The 22283-nt window shown below is 40.3% G+C and overlaps 1 protein-coding gene across 2 annotated transcripts; it reads right to left on the reverse strand.

Annotated features, from left to right (window-relative positions):
- Window positions 1-1331: 1331 nt before the first annotated feature.
- Window positions 1332-20767, reverse strand: RB195_006440 (uncharacterized protein; the record flags this gene model as incomplete). 2 transcript variants are annotated; one of them, XM_064179516.1, is made up of 15 exons in its annotated part: window positions 1332-1460; window positions 5807-5947; window positions 6037-6186; window positions 7015-7119; window positions 7231-7349; window positions 7416-7498; window positions 7646-7760; window positions 8026-8206; window positions 10709-10826; window positions 11046-11138; window positions 12067-12167; window positions 12231-12454; window positions 19016-19116; window positions 19240-19271; window positions 20648-20767. In XM_064179516.1, 15 exons carry the CDS (start codon window positions 20765-20767, stop codon window positions 1332-1334), a joined length of 1812 nt encoding a protein of 603 aa, XP_064036464.1. The 2 variants fall into 2 exon arrangements, with proteins under 2 accessions (XP_064036464.1, XP_064036465.1); XM_064179517.1 differs by lacking the exon at window positions 20648-20767 and having other exon boundaries at window positions 19240-19268.
- Between the last annotated feature and the right edge of the window lie 1516 nt (window positions 20768-22283).

The following is a 22283-nucleotide window of genomic DNA, read 5'->3' on the forward strand; positions in this document are numbered from 1 at the left end:
TTCATTACGTCTCCTACAAGATCTGCACCTTATTGACAACAAAAGGTTGTTTACATCTATACTGAAGCCAAAAACACCGTCCTAAAATTGACTGACATCATGCCTACAAAGACTTATAGGGAGCGTAGTACACAAAATTAATGTGATACAAGCGCTGCGAAACATTACGACGATCCGATGATTTGAATGAAAGAAAGTGAATCGCGAGAATCAAAAACCGCCAAACAACAGACCAGAGAGAGAAAGAGAGCTTAAACTAAATGTAGCGATAACATAATCACTCCCGAACACAATAAAGGATAGTTGGGACTTCCTGAAAGCGCTGCTTACGCCCAGTCATAAAAAAATATTAATGAGAAGTTAACAATGCCGAATATTCATGTCTCTCATAATTTCTTGCCCCAAATTGACGTCATTGTAGTGTTAGCATCTATAACGAAGCCAGAAACATCGAAATAGAACTGACTGATACCATACCATTTCTCAAAACCCGCACCAGCTTGATATTGACACACTACGAACAAAAAATTCATAGCTAATGCCATCTGAACACAGTGATGAATTCCAATGAAATATTAATGCCACTAAATGAAACAAACGCCCCAAAAGGCACGAATCTATCAACAAAAGAAAATCTTATGTACAAACTGAGCTCATACATTAAAAAAGATATCTTCTAACTCGAAATATGTAGATAGAACCCGACCAATAGATTCTAGACGTATAAGATATCGTAGACCACAAAATTCGCCGGCTTGTCACTTGGTGAGCATCGCAATAACTACCCGAATAAATACAATTGTGACTAGAGTGAGGACGATTATCTAGTTTCTGGTGCTTGTTGTGCTTGTTTCAGTCGCAGTTCATTAGTATTGATGGGAAATACGAGGGCTCAAAACAAGCGTAGCGCGTAGTACCCCCGTGAAGTTCGCTTGGTCGTAAAAAGTGAATGTTTTGGAGTTGTGATGAAGCTTTGAGCTAACAAACGACAAAAAAAAACTTTGGCAATAGCCAGCTTACGGTCCGAATTTAGAATTATAGTGCGACATAAAATCAGAATGAGAATCGTAAGCACCCACTGGCATCGGCACAACAAGAAATGAATCATCGTCAGCAATAGTGAACGGGCGATGCTGGAGCTCGCCGCGACATTCCGTTGCGCAGGAGGCACACTAACGACAAAAACAGAGAAACATCACGTGCTTGCTACGCACAGCTACCTACCACCACCCCGCTACGTAATAACACCAAAGACACCCACCAAGCGACAGCAAACTAGAGGCCACAAAGGCAAGAAAAACGACGACTTAAAACTTTTGAGAAACCACTTCCTATCCAAAATGCCACAAAACGAAAACTGTAACTAAAACGATAGGGGACAATTGTGACGAGCTCTTCATCTTGTCGCCATATTTGTCGAGTAAATCGAGGATAACACCGTTCGTCCATCCGAATCCAGTCTAAAAAATATCGAGTAAACAAATTCACAACAAATTAAGGGTAGCGAGTGAGATAGTAGAAATAATACATTTTAATCGGAAATTGTTCAATTCAGTTGTTTAGTTCCATTGTAAAGAATTCCAATGCTCTTTGCGATGATATTTCTCTAACTTTGAGCTCACACAGCCATCTGACACTCGCTTCTGTACCACCTCCAGGACGCTATTTTTCTGGAGAGATTTCCCCTACTATACTGAGTATGAATGCAATATCACTATAGTTGCTCCGTAGAAACAAAAAATATAAATCATATGTATTGTGGATCACCCAAAACGTCTAAGATAACGCGAAATCATTTAATGCGTTCGAATTTAAATAAAAAGTTGAAGTTTTCACATAGATTTTTAAAATCGGCCTATTTTTTAAATGACGGACACAATTCCATCTCAAAATGATACACAAAACACGCACATTTCATACACGAATTTCAACCACTAATAGGTTAGAAAAAAGATGAACATAAGAAATTTTGCCCAACAATCAACCTTTCACAAATGAAATAGGGTCTAATGTGTACTGTACTGCATATCGACATCGATGTGCGATCTGAATCTCTCTTTCTCTTTCTTTTGCTCGTTTGTACAAGGATTCTGTAGAATTTTGCAACGTTCACAGATTCGTGACCTCTGAACGACCCGACCTACACATTCATGTCAAATGAACTGCGTAATGCACAATGAAGCTTTTTTTGTCAACACTACAGAGCTTCGCACTAATCCTGCATTCAGGTGCTTGGTGAAACCAAACTGTGAGTTCAATGAAAGCTTCCCTACTGTTAACAACCCGAAGATTTAAAAGGAGAACTTCAGCGACAGGAAGAAGAGGGAAGTGTGAGGATGAACAAAGTCCACATTTCAAGATAAGTGAGGTAAAAACCGGAACTTTCCCGCACATCATAGAGTTCATTCCACTGAAAAAATGTTTCTTACTGTTCGAAAAATGTCCAGAAACTACGAAACTAAAAAAACGAAATTTATGTGTGAATTTTAAAAAAATCCTCCATTGTTCTGTTATTTCCATAAATTCCCAAGAAATATGTTTAATGCATTCGTGCTTAAGCCCATCAGATTTTGAATCTGTCAAAAACGTCACCTCAGTGGAATTCGTCGAGTCAATAGAATGCCACATAAGTGATGTCATGCCATAGTGCGACAAAAAGAAAACAAACAGCCTACTAGCAGTGCAGAAACTCGCTATTTTCACTACCAAAATTGTTATAATTGATCCTGTCGTGTCATTGTCATTGTCGATTATCACGGCTTTCTAAGACAAAAAATTAGAAATCTAATAAAAATCTCGATATTCGCTTTTCTACGATGGTAGTTAGTGTTAAGGAGATTTGCAGATACCGTAGCAAAAACGCAAAAAAAAACCTTTCCAGCCTCGCAGACCAGATAAATCAGGAATTCCAGATTGATCAGTTTACGTGAAGAAGCAACTTATTGCATCCGTACAAGTGATGAGAGTGTTTCTTCGAGTGAACAATTCAGCCTGCTGTTTTTGAACCATCCGTTTTTGGATTTGCACATGGTGTTTCGCGTTTTGTTGCCACTCTTGGAAAATATGTCGCGAACACTAAGTAGTTGTGAATGCGTTGACGATGATGGTAAGAGAACGCCGCCTTCAAAATATCCTAGCCAGGAATTTGAGTTATGAAAGTTATGAGAATTTGAGCGAATCTCCGATGATGCTAGAGAGTGTTCTCCACACGCTGAACCGGAGACGCAAAGCGGATGCACCTCGAAGATCATAGTCAGGGAAACATCAGCGCCAAATCTACCAACTATGTTGACTAGTATAAAATAGGTCCACCTGCACATATTTCACCGATTTGATACTACCCACTTGTCTGTTGGAAAAAAAGAACTCTTAATTCGTTCTTAACTGTAAGGGTCTCAGTTAAAACAAAAATGTACAATGTGGGACACCTCACACAACAAATTTATTGTTCAACCTAACATTGCTGTTTCACACATTTCGAACAACATGCGTGAACTTTAATTTCATATTATCGGAAATTCGATTAATTCACGAGGGAATGCAAGAAGGGTGTGTCTGGTCTACACATAATGATACGCGTGGTTTTAAATGAAGGTCGCATGTCGTCAAGCAGAGTCTTTCTCCAGCAAAGAGATGTAGCTACTGATTTTTAGGGGTTGTCTAGCCATTATCTTTTCCACTTAATTGAAGCACCCAGATCACAACGAAAGACGATTTTGGAGAACCAGGTAACAATTCTGCGTGTTGCTATTTAGTCTTCTTAATTTTTCAAACTAAAGAATACCAGGAAGCGAGTCACTGATCAACGTCAAAATGCAAACCGAACAATGAACAACAAGAAAACAGTCAATTACCATTTGCTGGCGCTTAGAGAGAGACTGCCGATTATAAAAACATGCCGTTTCATGAAATTTCATGGAGGTACTCAATCGCAAGACGTGAGCGTTTTATTCGAGATGAGGACAGAAGCTTTTACGAGATTCAGAGCTCAGGTCATCTCTATCCTTTCAACTTTTTACAACTTTCACGTATCTCAGTATCCCATTTGAAGGATTCTGAAATTTTGTTTAAATACAGGTAAACGAAAATGAGTGGACCTATTGAAGCTAAGGTGCAAGTAGTGACCATTATTTCGAAGAAGATGTGATACTCGAGCTCCCACTACGCTGTGTTATTGTAATTTGGAGAACTAAAATGAACTATCAGTTAGATCCTCGTACTAAAAAGATGTCTCACAAAACAAAATACGCAAGAAAATCCAAAAGCCACAACTACTTCAAGAACGAACCTATTGGATCTATACGCTGAGTTAAGAGAGAAACTCTCATGACTACATCCCCCAAGCCAAGTTTGATGACACTTCGCGCACTTCCCCGGACGATCCTACTCTGCTTAAAATCCTTGCAAAGCCGAGCAAGTCACAAAGGACAGGCTGACAACGTAAATTTGCGGATGATGGTTTACTATGTGATAAAGGTTAACAAGGAAAGAGTTCTTCAGCTACAACACTCTAAGACGAAAATTCAGTTAGTTAAATTATTTATCAAAGCAAACAGAGTCTGGTGAAGCGGGCGATGAGAACAGTGAGCAGTTAGTCATCCATCAGGAGAAAAAATTGGATAAGTGAAAAAATAATGGTTTTTTTTTGTGAAGGAGTATTTGTTTTTAAAACAACTGAGTGACATTCCACCAGAAATTAAGTGAATACACTGCTTAAGTGAGAAAGAATCACTCATATTTTAGTTTGTTTAGTTCTAAATACTTTCCATCCCTTCGAGAAAAAAAAACAAATTGATTAATGATAACATGTATCATTTCTTCATTTGATGAGAATTTGTTTACACACTGGAATTTCCCAATTCTTGGAACAGAAAAGCCGTATGAGACCAAAACACAGAAGAATCGTGAATGGAACATGTATTTGATGGTCTTTAAACTCATCACCCCACCAATCTGAGGTGGTGCAGATTTCAGGTGGAGTTTTCGTATACGGGATCGTAGGTTATGGAGAGGTGGGTTATTCCGTCCATTTCTTGCTAATTGATGTAAAAACGGTCCGGAAGATGCGGCGTGTGCACACGGCTGGCGCGCTCCAATCGAACTCGTTGTAGAAATAGCGCGGCGGAACGCTCGAAGCAGTATCTTCCGGGCCGCTTTTTACGGCAATTAGGAAGAAATGGACGGAATCACCCCCTTCTCCTTAAACTACGATCCCGTATACGAATACTCCACCTGAAATCCGTACCACCTCAAATTCGTGGGGTGATGCCTTTAAGCACTTAAACACTGAAAAAATTGAATTATGACGGCCGAATAGATCACAAAATGACTAGGGACTTTTTAGAGGCATATTTAACTCTAAAAATTATTAAAGATCTTCCAGACAATAACCGCTCAAGAAAGATTTCATTTATTGTGGTGAATATAACGCCGGCAAAGAATATGAGTTGATATTAGGATATGATTAATGATGGCCCCCGAGACAGATCGGTGTAGCCTCGAGTGCGTAAATTATAGCGACGTTTTTGCAAGTATTGTCTTTACCTGACGCTGGATGACAAATCTGGGAAGCACGCAGCAGAGATTTCTGGACTGCTGCTGTTTGTAACCTTTAAGAATTGTTTCCTACTCGCTCATCGATCTCTATGCTTTTTAATGAAAAGAACAGGTAGGATGTGATTATGTGGATTTACTACACATATAAAGAAATTTTCAACATTTTCAAGAGCATTGCTGAACTTCGTACGAAACAAACTCAATGTGTTAGCCCTTGACGACTTCGGTAGAGGTGTTTGCTTCCGCTTACCTGCACTTCGTATTCTCCGCCTCCGCCAGCAGCCGCTTCTTCGGTGAGTGTAGTCACATTATATTTTTCAAACATGGCATGAGTTCGGATAAAGGACTGGTAGGTCACTGTCAACCATGAGGTAGCCATTTTCTCAGCCACCTGAAACGGCAACGTAGAATGCTTACGCATCTACAGCGTAAACGATGTTTTGCAAATTACTAGTCCATCCGAGTAAGATAGTAACAAACCTCCATTAAATCAGGCTCGCCCGTGGTACGGAAACCCTCAATAACCATATGAATCATAGGCGGCCAAGCGTTCTCCTTATCCCACTGCTGCTCACTACCCATAGCAAGTGAAGTTGGCAAACCTTTGGTGAAATTCATAACTCCTGCTGCCTAAACAAATGGAATAAAGAATAAACTGTCTGGCTTTGATCAATCCACTTGGGATTCGCCACCACGTCCACTTCAATTCAGAATCGTTTGAGGTTTACGAACGTGTAACTGGCCTATACAGTGAATTGCAGTGACTAGCCGATGTGTCAAGTCAGTGTTTTTATCCTCCCAGAAAAGTTTGGTACCGATTTATCGACCCCGGAGGGATGAAAGGCTTGGTGAGCAGGGAGAATCCGAGCCTTCGATCGATCGTGCACCTCTTACCGAGTGCGTTACACCCACCAAACCAATGAAACAACAAACTTAAACTTAGTTAATTAAAAAGTAGAAAATGAATCTAAATGATAGATTATGAAAGTAGTCTACGTGCTACCTTCTCTTACTTTAGAAACCACAATACTGGTGCTTTTCCCACAAGATAATGAATGAAAAAACCGGGTATCAAATGCAATCCATCCCGTACTGCATTGGACAAAATGTAATAAGCGTTTTTGAAGAAGTGGATAAGTAAAGAAGACATGCTGCATAAAGAACATTCCTAACGATACCAACAAAATTCCAGTGATACGCAGTTTCGGATGCATATACTGGATCAAAGGTCGTGTTTCAGGATAGAATTCTAATAGATATGACAGAGCTGGGTCAAAACAACCTGAAGTTCAGAGCAGCTGTGTAAGCAGAGAGGAGTTAAGTCCGGTTTCGGCAGCAACCGATAGCTTCATCGTATCACTTCGACCGCTGCCTCCTGCCAACTGCCTTGGAGTCATTTTGACCAGCCTTCAAGTCATTTTGACCCAACCGTAAACGGCAACTGACAATTCATGATACCTTAAGGTATTCAAGGACTCTGCGGGGAACAATATCATCTTCGTCATCGTAGCATTTGGCATATAGTGGTACAGCGTTCGAAACATAGTAAGTGTTAGAATGAGTCTGCAATTCTGCCATCTTATTCACAAATAACTAAGAACTCTCTTGTATGAACGACTAAAAATGTACATTAAAGAAGTCCAACTAGGCCAGAAAAAGGCGAAAAAGGAGAACCTTTCGTTCCAGGTCGTAGTCGTACCAAATCCCATCAGTCTCATTCCAGTGAATCTCCTTCATTTCACGTTTTGCCCATTCATAGCGCTGCTGATAAAATGCAACCTTTTTGAAATCGCCTAGAACAAGAATACCACACAAAATGAAGAAAAAAGGAAAAAGAACTCTGAAACGGTCAACTGCACCTCTAATTTCGAAAAGACTTGCCAGAATTCGTGCGTTTACACACATGAAAGCATTCAAATCGACAGGCACTATGCTCCAGGTCCTAAATGTCAAAGTTGTGCAATTATGTGCAACTTGATTGCTTCGGAGAAGGATGAACCCACTGCATGACAAGTAGTTCGTTGAATTTCATGCTCACATTTACGTATTGGCAAAAAAAAAACAAAAACACAAAACAACACAAATGTACCTTATGCTTTTCATATTATGCTTCCCTTCTCCCACTTGAGCGAACCATCTCGTCGAGAAATCCCATCCTGTTTCAGCCGCGGAAGCTATTTCTGACCACATGCGTATTCGGTCCTCTGAGCAATCAAATTGAACAAATTAGAAAGTTTTGAGATAACACATTTGAGCAAGGGGAATTTCTTGACTTTGAAGCAATGTCGGAAGCGGTTTAAAAAAAGAACTTAGCTATAACACAAAACGTTACACATCACAATCATGTAGATGTCAAAGCATTTATTAGAGTATCAGTAAAAATTGTATTGTAAATCGTAATGACAAAGGAGAAGACCATTAAAGAATATTCGGCGAAAACGGCAATAAATAATAATTCGAAAAACCAACCATGGTTTTTCAAATGATGGACGAGTTCATAGTCCTCGCGATATGATTCCGGACGTGGCATGTGTAGCGTTGCTCTATACTGATAGTACGGGAACTTTTCTTTGCCATCGTCACCAAGAAACATTCGTGACCTTTTGTTGATCCAAAATAAATACTCCTTCTCAAGAGTCGGTAAAACTTCCTGTAAAGTCTAGGGTTAAATATCCTCCCGAAAATTCAGCTATTTCAAGGACCAATTTTGGTGATAAACGAAGCAGGACCACAAACCTAAGTGGCTGCAAACAGACTGAACACATCATGAAGGAACAGGATGGTGGTCCACGTAATTAGTTTAGGTAGGGAGTTCAGGCAGTGCAAAAACAGTGCAAAAAAAATTTCTGATGGCATACCATCTATCATCTCATATACCTATGATTTATACTTGATGTATACCTTATATTGTTTACGCAAGTGTAAAAAAAGTGCTAGAATGGTGCAAACCGCAACATTCCAAAATTGACCCTATCTACAAATTAAAAATCTGGGATTCACTAAAAGTTTCAAATCTTGAAAACGCTTTCAAAAGTCCTTTTAAAAGCAGCATATCACGAAACTGATGATGCTGGGATCACTGCGGAACAACATAGAGTTTTAACTTACGATTATGAGGGGCGGCCACACTCAATTTCTCCCAGTCCTCAAAAACGACGCGAGAACCGAAAAACCTTCTATGAGATTCGTTAGACCGCGCCACGTTTGTACACGCTCCGGCTCTCTCAGCAACCTATTCATTAGTTTTATTCCAATAGACTGCTGAGGAGACCCCACTGATTTTTGTCCGTTCACTCGTGGATGCGGCGGCATGTTCTGATGCACCTCGAAGGAACTAAGGCCGTTACCCGCAATTAAAAAATTCGGTTTCCGGCGTAATGTGACGGAGACGGTTACGTGAAGCATAGCCGTACAGAACTTTTTAGTCATTTGAATGTGTTTGTTCTCTTTTTGTCATCACAAGCAAAAATGTTTAACTGCGACTTTCAATTGTGAGTTTCGAGAGACACTGCGACGCCTAAGAATCCGACTGTCGCTCGGAGCAGGTTAGTTACGCAAACGTTAGGTTATATAACTAGAATGTTAGATGGCTAATTTCACTTCAATACTTCACTGATTCTATCGTTAGTTCAAGGGTACAAAATTGATTTTTATAGAGGCGCAGGCGTTAGGACTCCAGTAGCTGTCCCCATGCAGTGCTTATTAATAAAGAAAGAATGAGATGCAAAAGCATGAGTGTGGCAGGTACAGGAAATCAACTGTACAAGAATCAAGTCACTTCCATTTAGTTGAGGAACAGCTTGTGACTTTTCTCCAACTTAAAATGCACATGGAAATAAAAGTTTTAACGAAGTGTTGTATACCGTTTGATACAGAGTTTATTACTCTACAAGAGAGTAGTGTTGCAACTTTTGCTGTTTTATTGACTCTTGTTTTCTTTGATCATTAGAATGGAAGGTCAAGAGAACAAAAAAGGGAATAAAAAGAGAACCATTTGTTTTCTACCTTTAGCCGAGATGATAAGGCAGCTGCAGCTGACATCGGTGCTGTGTGCGAAGGAAGATCAGTGCTTCAAAACAGTGCTCACTGTTGCTCTTCTCGCTTCAAAAACGGAAATTTTGACCTCGGAGACTGATCACACACCGACCAATACTTGAGGGTTGAGGAAGAATCCCATTTCTTCTCAATCTTTTCCATAAGAGAAAAACTACAATAAACCATGTCATGTCAAAAAACTACTGTAAACCATGTTCTATATACCTATATACTAAATAGAATTCTTCTGAGCAACTTCGGCAGTTTCAACACCTCCATTAAATACAAAACGCAGATCGTGTCTAAAGGTGTTTTGTTCCCATGCGCATGCTTAAGTTTTTACTTTTCTTTCTCTGAGCTACAGGCACTATGTTGAAAATAAGAACATCCTGGCCACTCATCTGCTCTAACTGCATAGTAACAGCTGGTTACGCCGGCTATGACCAGCTATAATCACCAAGATAAGCCTAAAAATACCAACTTACTCATTTTTCACGGTACAAACTTAGAAAAGAGTAAGAAGAGCTTACTGCCATAGGTGCGATAGGGAGAAGCCGGACCCTTCTTAGGTGAAGGGGGTTAGCTCATGGGGTGCAGCTCAAGTGAAGGGGGTAATTTCGCCAGCCGTTTAAAAGTGAAGGAGGTCCCTTCCCCAACCGTTCAAAAGTGAAGGGGGTCAGAGCACCGGCTCCCACTATCGCATCTATGCTTACTGCGCCGTTTAACCACTACGGTCTTGCTAAGCCGCTTATTACAGACTAAATATTTTGCCTCGAAACAGTTGCCATACCAGTGATTGAAATATCCGCGTACTTCTATAACTTACGCATCATTAAGTATAAGGAAGAAAGAAATAGGTATTTCGAGCAAATCGTCAATTATATTCGTGACCACTACACACCAGAACCGCAGGTTGCAAGGTTTCATTGCTTCCACTTGGGAAGAGTACGTCTAACAAAGATGAAGACGGATCTTTGTTCCGTTTACTTATATTCGCATACGGAACATACACATATACACCTCTATGAAGATTTGTGCTCTGCACATAGATGATATCAGGCAAGTCTTGACGAACACAAAACATCAGATTACGAATTTAAAAACAAAAACAGCTAACCATCACAAACTCCAAGTCACCAGTACCCAGAAAATAGTCGTAAACCATCGGTATGAGGAGTGGTGGCTGTGAACGTGTAAGATAGTACACACGACCACCATTTGGCACAAAACCATGACTAAAGTATGCTACTATAGGCAGCAGGGTGCCTGTGGTGGCCCGGACAACCGCAAATTGCGAAAACATTGGACACGGTTGAAGGGAGCTTGCGTCAAACGGGAGGAACTAAAGAGTTGCAGCGCGCACGTCGCGGTCATTCAGGCCATCACCAGCGTATCTCTGTCGAGACTTTGCTCAAAGGAAAGAAAAATAAAAGTGAAATAGCGAATGATCTTACTTGTCGACCATATATGCCAGATTTTTAATTATTCCTCTGGCTGTTTCGTGCATTTCGGAAAAGATGAGACCTTTTAGAATCCAGAACGAATCCCTAGAATAATCGAAATAGATTGACAATGACCTTGTCTTTTAAAACTGGCAGGAGTAAAAAAAGTCGAAACCATTGCGCACAACATGATTTTAGGCATTTCGAAATAAACGAAATACTTCCTAAATAATAATGTGGAGATCATAAAATTCAAACAAAAGCTAGAATTTCGATTTAAGGTGACAACTACAAGGACCTGTGAGCTCTTACTACAAGAATAGCTTGAAATGAATTTGTCTCCTGAAAGCGCGGAAATGGATTTGTTTCCTGATAGCCCACTTTCTGAAGCAGTAAGAAGTATGAATGCTTAATCATCATCATCTCAGTTTTTTGTACACTAATTCCGAAAAAAAAATGTCGGAAATCACCAGCTTAACGGAGCTCGAAGGAAACAAAACAATTTCCCAGAACCTATATTTCCATCAGAGATCGCTTGGGAGACAAAACTATGCACATATAAAAAATGTTCGTTAGTCTTTGCAGTCTAAACATTTAAAATCGCCTTTGAGTATCTTGGGATCTTCAGGAAACCATTTCCGTAAAGAAGTTATTCTTCAAGAAAGAACAAAAGCAAGGAAAACTCATAACAGGCTGGTTCCCTGAACAAAACACAAGTTTGCCGGCTATTTGCGAAACAGGATAAGGATGGTTTACCAACAGACTGAAAACTTTCCCAGCTGGTTACAAGCTGGTGGAGCTACAGTAAATGTTGCTTCTGTGTAATAGTGTCAATCACTTGAACAGAATTGGTTTAAAAGAGCATCTATGGAGATTTTCAACCGAGATTTTCGGTTTAGACATGTTACGCCGGCATCTCCAATTTAGCCTTACCTTTGACAAAAAAACAAATTAATCGTAAGTTCGATGAAAAAAAACACTCAGGTAGGAAAAAGTAGCCACAAAACATTAGGCTGAACACATCAAAACCAACCAGTAATAGAATTCTCTAAATCTCCCTCCGGGAATGATGAATGGGTGAGGCACATACAGAAGTGAATAGTGGTCTTGATGTCTACGAACATCATCCCGTACCTTGAATAAATTAAAGTAGAAGACTTATGAACGATTTGCGGTATAGATAGAGCAAGAACGAACCCGTCTACACAGATCTCTCCAAATACGATGCAGATGGAGCGCCCAGCGTCGATGATGATAATCATGTATGCTTAAAAATGTGGAAGGGAAATCGACCCAATCGCGAGGGAACCATTCCACTAGTTCTGTTCCAGGGGGATTGAAGTGAGAGTTCACAAACTCTCTGAGTACAGCAATGTCGTTCGCTTTCTCCCCCAGTTCGTCAAAATTTCGCAATGTCGCGACTAAAATATAATAATAGTATAACAATGACAAAAAAGTAATGAAAAAATCACTGGCGTATCAGTCCACTTGGGATGCGCCAACGCGTTTTACCGCAATTCGTAATCGTTGAGGTTTTGAAACGGCACATACTCGCGGGGACCAACCGATGATCAAGTCAGTGTTTTTATCCTGCCAGACAAGTCTGGTACCAATTTATGGGTTTGCACTAGGACGGTTTCGAACCCTTGACCATGTGGCTTCAACGGACCTCTAACCGACTGCGTCACACCCGCCCCAATGACAACAAAAGTAGTAATAAATACATTAAAAACAATGAATGATGATAAAGTTAAATTAAAAGTGATATAAGAAAGATGAACGGGTAATAAAATAGGGAAGTGGTTGTGTAGGAAAACTTTTGAGAAAAAAAATACTAAGCAATACGACATCGTGGCTAGATGTTTATTGTTTCATAAAAAAAAAATCATTCTGATGAAAGGTCCGTAACGTCAAAACAATCTTATTTTAAAAATGTCCTGTGTAGGTGTGCTACATTTCAGTTCCGCTCCCAGTTCCGCTCCTTTTACAGAAAGAAAAAAACTGTTGATATTCTTTTCGGCAAAACTTACATCTTACAAACTTACATCGCATTTCGGATAAAAAGAAGTTCTGATATTTTTCCAAAGTCGAAGCAGTGAGGAAGCAAGTATTGGAAAAGCACCTTATCGCGGTTCATTTTCGACAGACTGAGAAATATTCTTGTTGCCGAGAAACGTGACTGATGAGGACCAAATCAGCAACTCCATCATCGAAACTTGTCACTGTTGAAATCTACAGCCACCTCTTACTGGAAAATCGTGGGAATTAAGTTTACTCTTTCAAATAAAATTGAAAGAAGAGAAGTCCGTATGTCTGCATTTTTGAATGTTCTTTATAAAAATCTTAGCGGGCCAACTAATTCCGACAAAAGTTCGCATGTTTACAGATTGGTGGCTAATATGAGCTACCCTATGTCTAGAAGCATCCGTCTATTCATCGATTATAACCATTTCTCTAATTTATGCTCACCTCAATAGCAAACGCAGTAGAAATCTGTTAGATCCGGGAAGGAAGTGAGAAATTTTCACAAGCAGATTACAAATGTGGCTATCACCTTACACCAGAGCAATTCTCAATTAGCAATTCAAATCCACGTAAAAATCGATTCCGATAATCGATTTCGCTCTGGCGTCACAGCTATAACTGTTACATTTAAAGGCATCACCCCACGAATCTGGGCTGGTACAGGTTCCAGGCGGGTAATGCCTATACGGAGTCCTAGATTGTGGAGAAGAGGGTGATTCCGTTCATCTGTATCAATGTGAACGGACAACCCCGGAACGCTGTTTCTTACGACGACTTCTGTTGCAATGCGCAACCCTAAGACTCCGTCCAGGCCTGCGATTCGTCCGAATGGGTTTCAGACGAATCGCAGGCGGGGGGCAAGGATGGCTTGCTGCAATATAGGACGTCGTAAGAAACAGTGTTCCGGGGTTGTCCGTTTACATAGATCCAGGGAGATCGGCACAATCTACGACCATGCATAGGCATTACCCGCCTGAAACCCGTACCACCCCAGATCCGTGGGGTGATGTCTTTAAGCTACATGCAGCATATGAAACAACACTGAAGCAGCTGTCAATGTCGCATTCAGCACTACAGCTTCCAGTAACTGAATCTGTCTACTTTATGATTCATATCCAGCCTCGACTACTTATCGACTATTTTTTACCTTTTAAATCAAAGTCGGGTTAGGATAGCAGAAAATTTAACGTAGCTTGGTCACCTCGGACCACTTTAGATACAAAAATTCAGATTGTTTTCCAGTATTACAGAAAAGTGAACTATTTCCAAGGGTGTGAAAGTTGCTATTTCTTTCTATAATCAGTGTAGTACCTAAGCCAGAAACGTTCTTGCCACCTATCCATGAAGATTGAACATACGGTAATTATGAATATATTCAGTCTTGCACGAGAATAACAATTTTGTTCCTCCTCTGAAAATTGTTTTCGGATAGGAACAAATTTGCATGCAGGTTTTTTTCTAGATACCTCTATGTAATACTCTTTCATACAGATTTAGAGACGTAAACAATGCAGCTGAGGGACTTACTGGAAAGATGTAACCAAAACAAATAAGGATATCAACTGGTTGGCCTCATAGACAACTCGACTACAGTATACATTCGTCTCTCTCAGAAAGTGGAACCGCGGTTTTCCAAAGAAGGACATAAACGAGAACTGTGAGAGGAAGGAATTCGCGGGACCCACCAAATCGCTGGGACCCTCGTCGATCCCACTTATAGAGATCATTAAGCAAAAGTTGCGTAATGAGTGTTTGATAAATTCCAGAAATTCCCAAAAAAAACCGACTTGAAATGCTTTCCTGGCGTTTATGAACTCTGAGATGCAAGGGATATAAAATCTAGTTAGTAGTGACCAATAAAGGCGATCGACTTAATCAGTGATCAGTTTTTTATAACAACCCTGCTTGATGGATTCATAATGTCACGAAATTCTTGCGTTCTTCTCGTCGGCGTATATGAATCCCCTAAAAAGCGGCATTATCGTGACATATTGTGCCCTCTTTACGACTAAGAACCACAGACATTGGTTGTTCTCCGAAGACGTGATAACTGAAATGTTAGGATAGTTCTGTTAGGGCAGTTAAGTGAACTACAGCGGAAGTCAGTTCCAAAAGAACGCAGCAATTACGCGTACACTTCCACCTAGCGATGTTTATCGCTTACATAGTGCAGTCAAAAGGATCTGAATCACGCTTCAGTTGCATGAGCGGCTGCATTCACAGAAATGCGGTTGAGATCGAGGTAAGATTCTCCCTAGTTCGATTCATCACTGCAGTCCTAGCGAAGCTACTGATGGTCCCACCTCAAAAACAACCGTTTTTGAGGTGCAACCATCAGTAGCGGCACCGCATCGCCTATGCAACTGCACTAAGTTGCTAAGATAGTCATCATGGTAGAAATCGATGACAATTAGAAAATCCAAGACACAAAGGTGTTCGTTATTGTTTCCCACTTTCACCATGTTGGAATCTGTGTAGAAAAAATAGTAGGGTCGAAACGTCATGAAGCGTTGAGCAGTTGCGTAAGCGGGTGCGCTCGAAGCGGTGCGGCGGAGCGTAGCGGTTAGAAACTAGGAGGGCCCTTGCGAGTAGCATTCCTCACTGTAGTTCGGGATGGCCCCACTTCCATCCCAATCGCTATCTCCACCGCGCCGCTTAGGTAACTGCACTGTGCTTCATGTCGTTTTGAGCCTACTATAAGTCTGGATGGATCCAAGCTCAATGTTGTACAGGTGCTGGACGTTTCCGTAAAACACCAGTCGCGGTGTCAAACAAAAGCGATAATACCCTGAGTGCGTGGAAATACGCAGGCTCTTAACGTGATGTTTCACATCAGATGTAACACCACAGTTCGGTGAAGAGCTCAAAATCGTCGTGACACGTTTTGTTGTGCTTCCGGCGAGTCTACAGTAGAAATATGCGTTGCGGAAGCAATGAAAAACTCTACCTTCGGTCTGGAACTGCCTCTGCAACGCTTGAATGATATGCTCGCAATGACCTGCGAGCGGTTGAAAAGCAAGTCGCCTTCCATTATATGTAAAAACTTGTACAAAGTGCACGGTGTTCATCAATACTCTTGGAATATGCCTACGCTTTCGACTTCAACTTAGAGTCGTTTGGGGTCTACGAGTACATGTGTAGCCTAGAAAGTGACTTGTCGAAGCAATGTATCAAGTCAGCATTATTACCCTTACGGACTAGTTTAGAACCAATTTTTCGACAGCAAAGAAATAGGGATCAGTTGCCTCTTGGGCGGTTCGACCGTGCAGTCGCAACTGATCCTCTTGCAGACTGCGTTGAACCCGCTCAAAAAAATTTTTTCGCCTATACAAAACAAACGCGTCTCAATCTTTCAAAAAAAAAAAGAACAAAAAACAATGAGATATCTATTGTTTTTGTTTTCCAGAAAGAAGACACTGAACGGTTAGTAGCATTATGCATCTTGCATAATTTTGGACAGTAAACAAAAGTGCTTTGTCTGATAACATCTTGTGGTTTCTCATTTATACTTACAAAGCGTATTTTACGTTTATATTGTTTGTAACTTTTGCTACGAAACAACTTTTCAAAATCACCGTTTGGTTTGCTCAACTTCGGTTAGTCAGTCGTGTGTTCAAAAAACAGGAAGTGTTGCTGTCAAAATAACACTACTTAGTTCATAAAAGCAAAATAAAGTTCAAGCTAAGGAGTGCGAACTGTTCCGAGTATATATATATATATATATATATATATATATATAAACATAATATTATATATATCAGTCATAAAAAAAACGAAACCGATGTACTACATCTGTTGTGGTAAGAAGGTCAGAGTCAAGAACCTCCCACAAAACATCTCAGGATCGCCACAAATCGATCCGGATTTACGAGGGTACTTTCTGCATCATTTTAAAAATTCCTAGATGCAGCCGAAACAAAAATTGGGTATCAAAAACACGTTAACTACGTTTTCCCATCAATACATTAGGCGAAAAGCTAAAATTCCAAATTCTTAAAAGAAAAGCTTTACTTAAATTTTGATGCACGGGTTGATTCTGATGGACGCGAAGGACCAAGAAATCCAAACGCTATCATAATCAATCAATAGTGGGAGAACAAAAAATTATATAGTGGTAATGTCAACCGAAAATTGTGAAACGTGACTGTTTGTCTCAATCAATCGATTTGTGCGATCTCAACAATCAAGTGCGAGTTGGTGTCAAAGTTAATCTATAACTGGCATCACCGTTAACCGAGTGTGAAAGCTATCTTTCCTAAAGAAGAGTTTCTCGACGTTTTTGCGAAAGCAGTGTAACGTTTGAACGCATAGAAATGAAAAGGCGATTACGACTTTATGGTTCATAGAACGTTTCGCAGTTGTGTTTCGACACAGCCATTTTGATTAAATGAGGGCTCAGTCGTGGAGATCCTATGATGTGCTGTTTCTCAAATTCAAACCTTTTGAGAATAATAAGTGAAAATAATAATAAACAAATAACCTTATATTTACCTTAAGGATTCTTCTATAATCCCTGATATGGTTCTAATTTAATATTTGAGTGTGCCGCAGCACAAACAACAACTGCAAGACACAATCAACCATATTTTGAATTATGGAGAAAGGACTCAAGCATAGACTTACGGTTCCAACTACTCAATACCTGTAATGATATATTCAGAACATTTCTTACTCCACCAACTAACGCTAAACAAATACAACAAAAACTATAATTACAACAAGAACGATAAAAACAGCAGACCACGTTTTTTGGAAAAACAAGGAAAGCCTTGATGTTGGTTGCACGAGTCAGAAACGTAGTGATTATATAATTACAGGCACCGAGTAGTTGGAAACGTAAACTTGAGGCTGAGTCCCTTTTTTTCATAATTCAAAATATGTTTGACGGTCTCGAAGTCATTGTTTGTGATGCGCTACAATCGGACTTTAGATGAGACCCTTATCAGGGGATTACATAGAATACCCTCGATAAAAAATACAATTAATCCTTTGTAACCACTTTGTATTACAAGGAAGAAGAATCTCAGTTTTTTCGAACAAGTGAATCAAAAAAACGGTACGCCCACAAACATATATTGACTTGAACGAGACTAAATAATATGATTGGATATCCACAACTTTGATTCATACACTAAGAGTGCAAGTTATTTTAATGAAAAGGGTCGCGGAGACTGTGTTAAATGCTGAAAATAGGTTGGCTGCATTGTCATATACAAGGGGCGATCAGTGAAGCCGATTAACAGTCAACGCAAAAGTGGCAAAGAATTGCTCCAGGAGCTAGAGATCATTGAAGAGAACCAAAAGATGAAAAATGAAGCAAACCTCTAAGTGTTAGGAAAGGAATAGAATTCTTCTTGAGCATCTTATGTTTTCATTAAAATACAGAAGCATATGATAAAATATCTCAGTTCGACAAAATTCCAAAGATGGCTTTTTGAATAGGGATTCGGACTAGTAATTACAATGTCCGTTCGACATAAAAACATAGAAATGCCTTTCTTGAATAGAAATATGATTAATAAGTAACTCAGAACTCAACTGCTTCCTTATCTTCCGAGAACCGAGAATCCACAATGGGAAAGGATTTCAGCGAAAGAATACACCGTTATAATATTGTGCACACAAGTAAAGCATCGTAAACATTTCACGAGTTCACAAAAAGCTTGGCGCAATTTTTACCACATCCCTATGTTTGTGGGACCCATGATCCTTCCACATGATCGCCAGACAACATGTTCAGGAGAACAGTTGTCAAGCGTAAAGACGAGAAGCGCTGACGTGTAAGAGAGCCAGCGAAAAAAAAGCAAATAAATAAGAAACAGAGAATGGAAAGGTCACCGAACGGAATAAGCCATCCTATTTCTGAGCAGATCTTATCACCAACAAACTTAGCATATGCATCATATCTTGGAACATGCATAAAAAGCAGAGATGCAAAGCACGGGAGATTCACTCACTCGGATCAAACTTCAGCGACATGTCAACGAAATGCTTCGAGTCTGGAAACATGTACGAGTCCTGCACAGTCCTAAGAATAGGACCATCGCAATAAATTTGGCTGAAATTACAACAAAAAAAGAACATTTAATTAAAACGAGCCCCTTCAAAAAAGATCAACTCAAAGTTTAAAATAAACCACCACTATTTTCGTAAGAATGGTTATTTACGCAAAAGGACTTACCTAAGTACAGATAGGACAGTGTAAAGCATTGCCTAGAAAGCGAATCTTCCACTTAAAGCACAATTTTCGCAGAAGGCCTCATGAAGTAATTGTACAAAACGACTCAGGAGCAACACTGAAATTTTTGGTGTACGCACAAACCACATGGTAGCTCTATTGGTGAAGTTCTCAAGAAATCAGCGAAGAGAAATCTACAAAAAAAAAAAACACACACACACATGGCTATGTCAGAAAAGGAACACTAGGTCTCAACACTACGATTCTGTCACTGTCCAGAATTGAAAAAGAATTGGAAATCAAACAGAACAGGTTTGTTAATGGCGCTGCATCAAAACACATCAGCCGAACGAATGAAGATCACTTTATTCGCCCTGATTATGGGAAAAGTGAAGCAGTTCAAATGTTTGAAATGAAATAGAAAATTATGTAAAAGAAGAATTGAAATGGTCATTGTATACACATCACCAAAGTGGTATATAAAGATAACTAGATTTGTACTTAAATGAAAACACGAACAGCACAACATAATCTGAATTACGTCTGTTACCTTTTGACGAGAAGGAAAATTTTTCAATGCAATAGAACGATGACAGACAAGATGTGACACGCCAGTTTTTCACGTGAAAGATAATCGAATCATCTCGTTCTGTTTGCCGAGACATCCAACAAACAAATCAAACGCGCACGCGAAACGGTGGGACAGTCTGCTTTTCAATTCAGATTCGAGCGCTCCGCCTCCTCTGAGACCACGGGCTGAGGCACAGCTTCGCACGTGTTTTTCAAATGAATAACAGACACAATACAAACTTACCAATCATTGTACTTTCAATGAATCATGGACCCAAAGGATCTGTACGAAACTTTCTCTTCGAATACGACGTGTTCAGAGGTTGGTAATCATAGTTGTAATCATTCTCTGTGGTAATGCGGTGAAGAAAATCATTCTTCGAACCTCTTAGAAGGAAAAGAGAGACAACAAAAGTGGGTAAAACAGGTTGTCGAGGGTACCTACGGATACGGCAAAACTGAGAGTTGTGAGTCGGAGTGAGAAACACTGGTGAAGAAGGAGTTAAAAAAGATGCCGAGCAGCCATTGACGCACCCAATGTTTGTTCGATAATCTCACGTTCAAGTGGACTGTTGATTTCTTGAGAAGTCTTATTTTGTAGCTACCCATTTGTCAGCACTAAATTCCGCTATGGAATTTTGGCCATAAAACATGAATTAAAAGAAGGCGAAGTAAACCTCCACAATATGGGATCGAATTTTGCATGCAACGTTAGAAATTATTGTAACTGACGGCTGCTTCTGGAAGGGCGTCCTCTATCCTGTCAGAATGTGCCTCGCAATATGTGTGTACAATACAACAAGCGTCTAACAACGTCAGATCTTCGTGTTTTGAACCTTACCCATTTCGGCAACGGACAGCAGTAGAATATCGTCGCTTTATTTCCGAAATCCTTAAAGGCACCGTTCGGAGGAATTTCTAATGTTTGGCACACTTCAACAGAAGATAGCGTCCAGGACATGCTCTGCAACTACTGCAGGGAAAACAAGAAATAACAATGGCTACCCCTGGAGTCAGCGGGATGGTAAGCAGCATAGGCCTCAGTTCACCCTACGATGCAATTCCTCACACACATAATTCTGATCGAACCAGATCAGCAAGTCGGATTTTTTTTTTTACTAGAAGAGTTACTTTATTGGACAGTTTCACCACCAATCCATCTCGCGCACTTCCATTTAGTCAAGCATATGAACGCAAAGGGTTGTCTGGTTAAGGGCGACAGACCATGAATGTGAAGTGGTGATGAAATCCGCGACAAAAGCTAGGTGGTTCCGCATCTCACCCTAATCGTCGTGAAAAACAAGGCGAGAACAGCTTTAGTTCCTAGGAAGTACATTAGAACGCGCACCGTGGAACAATCTCTGGTCTCGCCAGCAGCCTATTCTTTAGTTTTACTTGATAAGCTGGTAAGGAGACCAAACTAATCTTTTACCGTTTACCGTGGATGAGGCGCGTTGCAATTGAAATGAGGAACGGGGTCTTCCATGCCGTTTTTACGATTAGGGGGATGAGGGGAACCACGCCGGATCCCACAATCTACAACCAGAGCCCTAGCTTTTGACGCGCGGATTCCCTCACCACGTCAAAATCGTGGCCTTTAAGTAAATTGAAGCCTCAGGCACTTCTGGGGCCTATGATTCTCATATTTGTGATATTGTTAAAGGCAGCATACCACGAATCTGAGGTGGTGCAGATTTCAGGTGGAGTATTCGTATACGGGATGGGAGACTACGGAGAGGGAGGTGATTCCGTCCATTTCTTGCTAATTGCCGTAAAAAACGGCCCGGAAGATGCGGCGCCGCACAAGACTAGCGCGCTCCAATCGAACCTCTTGTACAAAATTGTGCACCAAAACGAATGAAGCCGTATCTTCCAATCCGTTTTTTTACGGCAATTAGGAAGAAATGGACGGAATCACCCCTCCCTCCGTACTCTCCCATCCCGTATACGAATACTCCACCTGAAATCCGTACCACCTCAGATTCGTGGGGTGATGCCTTTAATGAATTTTGCGTGCTTCTGTTGTCATACTTTCAAACTACATCCCGAACACTGTCTATTACTGGAGAGAATACAACGACAGCTCCTCCGAACGTTGCCTTTAATTTCTCCAGTTTAAATTCCGACTATCAGCTTCTACTAACTACTAGCTCCAGTCACCTCTTCAGTACTACGATCCCGGTATCTGCACAAATAGAAATGGAAATCTCTCTGGAAATATTTGAACGCAATCGTCCAGCTCCACTTGATTCAATTAGAATCTAATTGAACCACGCGGAACTTGACGATTGCTTCTAATCTCCTAATTGAACTGAGATATAGCTGTAAGACCTCAGGTGTAATGATTCTATAAAGCATAGCTTGTCGTATATATTCTATTCTTATATATTCATATTCATATTCCTATATTGTATTCTTATATTTGTAATGCACCGTTTACTCTTCTACGCTACAGTGTAAGCAAAAATATAACTTCA

The sequence above is a fragment of the Necator americanus genome, chromosome I (assembly GCF_031761385.1).
Source record: "Necator americanus strain Aroian chromosome I, whole genome shotgun sequence".
Classification (NCBI taxonomy): domain Eukaryota; kingdom Metazoa; phylum Nematoda; class Chromadorea; order Rhabditida; family Ancylostomatidae; genus Necator; species Necator americanus.